The 6,032-nt window shown below is 38.3% G+C and overlaps 1 protein-coding gene across 1 annotated transcript; it reads left to right on the top strand.

Moving 5' to 3' along the window:
* The first annotated feature begins 323 nt into the window (after nucleotides 1–323).
* Nucleotides 324–2,242, top strand: tmsb2 (thymosin beta 2). Its single transcript, XM_028009851.1, has 3 exons — nucleotides 324–479; nucleotides 1,475–1,579; nucleotides 1,780–2,242. Exons 2-3 carry the CDS (start codon nucleotides 1,480–1,482, stop codon nucleotides 1,815–1,817), a joined length of 138 nt encoding a protein of 45 aa, XP_027865652.1. The 5' UTR covers nucleotides 324–479; nucleotides 1,475–1,479; the 3' UTR covers nucleotides 1,818–2,242.
* Nucleotides 2,243–6,032: the final 3,790 nt, after the last annotated feature.

Below are 6,032 nucleotides of genomic sequence, written 5' to 3'. Positions count from 1 at the left end.
TAAATCAAGAGTTAAAATAATCATTATATTGAGCATTTACTAACATAATATGTCTACAGAATTATAGTTGCAACACAATGATTCACAAAAAGAGGTAAATAAAACCCCTTCAGAACATTTAATATTCAGCGGGAACTGTATCAAACCTATGATATGGATTATGGATTACTGTATATGCGGAATAGCTAATCTCAGAAAATCTCCATTTAGTAGCTGTCTTCTGTCAGTGGTTTCTTTCTCATGTCTTTCCCATGTCTTTCCCCTTAAGAGCATTAATATTAATGACAGAAGAAGGCTGACCAAGTTCAGTCACTCTCTCCTCCCCCTTCCCTCCTTCTTATACCCAGACCCTGGATGCAGCGAGGCGCGCACACACCGGCAGCTTGTCTCAGCTTCCGTACCGCTCTCACTTCTGCATCTCTGACCCTCCCCGCAGCCTTCAGCCTAGGATTTTAGCCCACCTGCTGTGTGGATCATCGGTAAGAAAGACTCATCTCTGCTTCTTCTCTCCTCCGTTTGGCTTTGTTTCTGGGACTCACGGTGGATCTGGTCTGCCAGGAGTCAGACAAAGGACTGGGGTGTGGCTGGATGGGTAGAAGATGGTTGCTAACGGCAGCGGGGAAATAATGTGAAAGATGAGGTTGATGAGAATTGTGGTGGTGACAAAGCAATATTGCTGGTATGTTGAGGTATATAACAGTCGTAAAATAGGGTCAAATTTGACTGATATGTGACGCAAGTTGATACAGATTCTTAAGTGTTCAAGTGAGAGATTGAAAGTTGCTTTGATCATAAAAATTGTGTTTTTAAAAATGTTGCATTTTGCTCAGGAAGCCTAACACCGCATCAAGCAGAACCTTTTAGGCCCTATTGAAATCCACAATGGTAAGAATCACCTTACAGAAGCTTATTCTACTTTTGAAGATCCCCAAACATATAGGCTTAAAAATATATATATTTGACAGTTCAGTCAGACATATTAGGATCAGGACAGTGAAAAGACCAGATCAGTTAGACTTGAGGCTGAAGATTTCTACTGCAGTGGAGTCTGTGGGCTGATTATGAGCTGCATCCATGAGGCTACAAGAGCAGAATCAGAAGAAAAAAAGACACAAACAAATTGAGGGAGAATGCAATGAGAACAAAGAGGGAAGCCTTGGAGAGGGAAGAAAAGCAGACACAAAAGAGAGAAGAGACAGCTGGGTAAGAGAGGCACATGTTAGCCACAAAGGCATCTGAGAGAAGCAGACATGTATGTAGACTGAGCATGTGTGGGAGGCAACCACTTGTCTGAGCAGCACATGTTGTAGCCACTCCCTTTATGTGCATGCACTGACCGAAACAGCTGATAGGCCTCATTATGGATTTTCATTTGTCTTAAATGGTATACATCGAGCTACGATGCACAGTCAATACAATGCCTGACATGAAAGGTCAAAACGGCGCACTGAGTTTCACGTCTCGTCTTTCACAGCCAAAATGTCGGACAAGCCAGACATGACCGAGATCGCTCGCTTCGACAAGACAAAGCTGAAGAAGACGGAGACAAAAGAGAAGAACCCTCTTCCCACCAAAGAGAGTGAGTGCACGAGTCCTTCATCCTCTGCGGCAATTTTTTTTTTCGCCCTCCCTGCCAGAATCTCCCATTATCACCTTCACACGTACTCAGCAAAGAGAGCAGCGAAGCAAACGGCTGCAGTATCAGCTGCACCCGCTCACAGGTTCACTGCAATGCAAGCCTAAACCAGCAGCATGTTTCTGTTTTCTCTTCTTTTGCAGCCATTGAGCAGGAGAGGAAAGGCGATGCCACACCTTGACGTGAGCACATGAAGAAAAGGAGCTGAGATGCCACAGAAAAAAAAGCACTTTCTTTTGATTATCCCAGTATTTGAATCACCTACATTGTCTTCAGAAAGGGTGCTCTCTGAGCTCCCTGGGGTGCTAACAGGATATTTTGGCATCCTAACATGGGGGCTCTCTTACAAATCACACACACACAAAAAAAATGTCAGCCTGGGTGCCTGTCTTGTGCTGTTAGCTTGTAGGTAACATGTCTCCAGTATTGCCAAACTAGGGTGGGGGTGAAGTGATGTAGCACAGGGAGAGAGACAGGCATTCAGGCTGGAAAGTTGCATTGGGGGTGGGGTTTGTCTGTGGACACAGGGGCAACTGAAGTCAACTCATGTGGGCTTTTTTCTTAAACTTTTTACTTTTCTTTATGTAATAAACATGAAGACATGGACACAGTGTGTTTTGTGCTTTTTCATCTCTAAGTTGTCTCAGTGTGCAGGTTGTTGGTCTATATTTGTACTGTACGATTGTGGTGATTGTGTATTCTACTTTACAGAATATCCATTTACATAAATCACAATTGATTTTACAATCTATCAAATATCAGTCCTGCGAGATAAATGTGTTCCTCCCTGGTGGAAAATCTTTATTGTACATTTAAAAAAGCAAACAATATTTTTGTTTATATTTCAGAATTAAGACTTATTCCATCAACCAAATTAAAATTTATCAAGAATCATGTTATTAATGACAATAAGCCCTATTCTCTAATGATTTCTTTCAGTAACAGAAACACAAAACATAAAAAGAAAACCAAAGATGCTAATGCTAATTGTATACTGCTGCTACATTGGAAAAGGAGAATATTTTCTAAATAAGAAACAAAAGTCTGATGCACTATTTAAGTAAAAGTCAAACATTTATCACAAGTTCACTGCTCTCTCAGGAGTTAAGAGAATTATAGTGTATAATTCTTTTGCCGCTAAGGGTTTGGGGGAGTTTGGGTGTGAACTCCACATACTTCAAAGTTTCTAACCTTTTGGACATATCAGTTTTTCACCTATTCCTATTTTGTGGGTCCAGGATAGGATTTACTCAATCGACAGAACAATTTAAACTTTAGTTTCTGCAACTCCCTAATGTTATCTCATCACAAGCTTTAATCACAACCCAAAAGCAGTTCTTTTGGCTAGAGAAGTTCCTTCCAGTTGGAGGTTCTTGCTTAAACCTTAGTACATTGGATGTTTATTGCACAGTACTATTGGCAGTGAATTAATGTTGGATTACTTAAAGGAAAACTGTTCTTAATTGGTAAATTTGTGAAAAACATAATCATTAATTTAAGTGATGCTTTGACACATTTTGACAGACATTCAGACAAAATTCTGAGCATTACATGGACACAACAAGCATTTAATCACCGAAGATACAGAACAACACTGAGATAAGAGGTTGCTTTGGCTAATTTAAAAAGTTCTGCAAAATGTTTTTTTGTAATACTTTAAAAAGTAGTTGTGTGTGAGAAATCTGATGGGGTCACTTTGTGAATATTACACAGTAATTTTGGACAAAACGCTCAACATGAGTTTACCCCAAAGGTCCCTCTGCCATAAAAAATGAGAGTTTAATTTAAAAAAAAATTATGATTTCATTAGATTTTTATTTTTTTTTAATGCAAATATTTCATTGGCATTTTTTTAAAATGCTATTTTTTAAATGCAAATATTTCACATGAAGCATTCATGTGAAATATTAATGCTTCATATTCCACATAAAGATATATAAATCAAGTGGGTAATATTAATTACGACCTTAAAAAACTATTGAAATACTGAAGAAATGCGATAGTTTTAAACTAATATATAGCTAGATTGGTCAAATTTCAATTCACATTGACATTTTTTAACACTCTGGTTTATATTATGAAAGTTATGGTGAGCAGAATTGACAAAGTCGAAGCTGGCTGAAGATCTCTGAAATGAACCGGCATTAGTGTGTCATTCAAAATCTCGTGAGTCACGATCTCGTAAAATATCGAGTTGAATCTCTTTTGGTGTTGTCTTACTGAATTAAGCAAGAGCTTTCTCAAGCCCCTATCTATTGTAGATCTACCTGTTACGTTTGCAGGGTGCAAGTTCATCCAATACTACTACAAAGTATCTATACATGCTGGTAAGACATCAAGCTTTCTTTCTGCTCCTTTACACAATGCATCTGGTTCTCAAAAAATACTGATCATATATGTGCTTTCACTAAACAGATTGCTTTTATATATTTTTCTCAGTTGAGCCTAAGCAGACTACAACCTACAAAGAGAAGGTGTGAATCATTTCTAAAAAATAAAGGTGCAATGACAAATTGTTTCCAGTAACAATGGTTTTTAAAAATGCTCCTGAGTCATTGCAGAGCGGTGTGTTTACAGATTTAAAAGTGGAACTGTGGAACTGCTCAAAAAGTTCAACTTTTCAAGTCTTTATGAATAATGTACACTGACATGAAAAAAAAGTTAAATTCAATTCTGTTCTATTTATATAATACCACATTACAACAAATGTCACCAAGATGCAAGACAAACTGTAAAATATTTTTCCGAGTTTTCTGATTATTTTCCATATTGCCTTACGGCTCTACAAAGTTACAAACATTCTCATGACATGTCTTCTGACATATTAACATCAGAAAAAGTACTTGTATGGATGTTATTCAAAAATGGATGTGAGGGAAAATTAAGTCATTAAAATTATTGATGTTCTTTTATATGACAATAAAATATTACCACTGGTGGACAATAATAATAATAATCCCATGGAAAGCAATTGAGGATGAGAACAGCGAACTGAAAAGCCTTGATAGCTAGAAGATAAGAAGCATCGGGATTACACTGATTGAAGTAGATCAAGATTGATAAAATCACCAGTAAATCTATAATCCAAACATTATCTTATGATGAGACGCAAACAGCCTACTACAGAATTCAGTTATAGCAAATCTAGCCATTACATTGGGTCATTTAGTTAAAGATCACCTGCCATGACCAACCACCACCCCCACATCTCCGGGATGGCGTCTCCACTCCTGTCACCTAAACTCGGCCTGTCAGAACTGTCACCTCCTGGGCCTTTATTGCTCCAGTTCTCTCACCTCACTCTCCAAAGCATAAATCAACGCTGCCCGAATGGTCTAATGTGTGCGAGATGTGTTAAAATATCACATCTTCAACGTGTATTCAAGAAACAATGCCAAACCTTTAAAACCCATAATAGCTCTATTCTCTATTAATTAAGTTATGCATGTTGATGTTAACAATGTCGTGGCTGGTCTCCTCGAGAACAACCCGATAAAAGGCTAAAAACAGGTAATAATATTTGACGGCCACTTCATTTCTTGTTGATAGTTTCGATGTTTCTGAGCCACTCAGCACTAAAAAAACAACTATTGTCTGTTATTATTGACTCATTTAAATTCTTAAACGCTCTTCGTTAAGCGCAAATCACGGAGGGCTCCTGGTTTCAGTCATCCACGAAAATGAATGTGGGTGATATCTAATTAGAAAGGATTATCTTCGCCCTCGGCCGTCCCAATCGCCTCCCCTATTGTCCAGCGCGATGAGTGGATTGTTGTATTAAGGGATTTTGAGTGTTTTAGAAGAGATTTAATGGGAGACGTGTAACGTTAATCACTGGCTTAGACGTCGCTCGCATTAAGTAAAAGTTTGTGGAATGGCAGAAACTGTCGGGATGAGTGCTGAAGAGGAGAATGATCGTGCGTAATTAGGACAATTAGACGTAGGACTAAATGGATTATCCATCCATTCATATTGAAAATGCTAATTTGTTATTGTTGCATTTTTTTTTTGTAAAGAAAAGAAAAGGTCGAATTAGATCAAGTCCAATAAAATAACCACACTGGAGCATTTCAACGTTAAAAACAAATGTTTATGCTCCTGTAAATTCCAGACTTTTTTCACACCGAGTTGTTTCCTAGGGAATCATCTATTATCCCATTATCACGACCATGTCAATTTCGCCAACGTGTCAGGCGGTATTTACATGACTACATGGCGTCCAGTCTGAAAAGCTTTACGGCTTTGCAATACCAGGGTGTCCGCCCATGGGACACCGGTCCCATTTCCCAAACATTTCATGAACACAGCACTGTCCCTCAGTAATATGAACAGATATAATTATTGTAGGCAGTTTCTTTTTTTCTTCTTCTTTTTTTGGGATGAAGGTGCTCAACAT

The sequence above is a fragment of the Xiphophorus couchianus genome, chromosome 23, assembly GCF_001444195.1.
Source record: "Xiphophorus couchianus chromosome 23, X_couchianus-1.0, whole genome shotgun sequence".
In the NCBI taxonomy this organism is placed as follows: Eukaryota; Metazoa; Chordata; class Actinopteri; order Cyprinodontiformes; family Poeciliidae; genus Xiphophorus; species Xiphophorus couchianus.
Note: the sequence above shows the minus strand (reverse complement) of the source record. Positions and strands in the feature narration are given on the sequence as shown.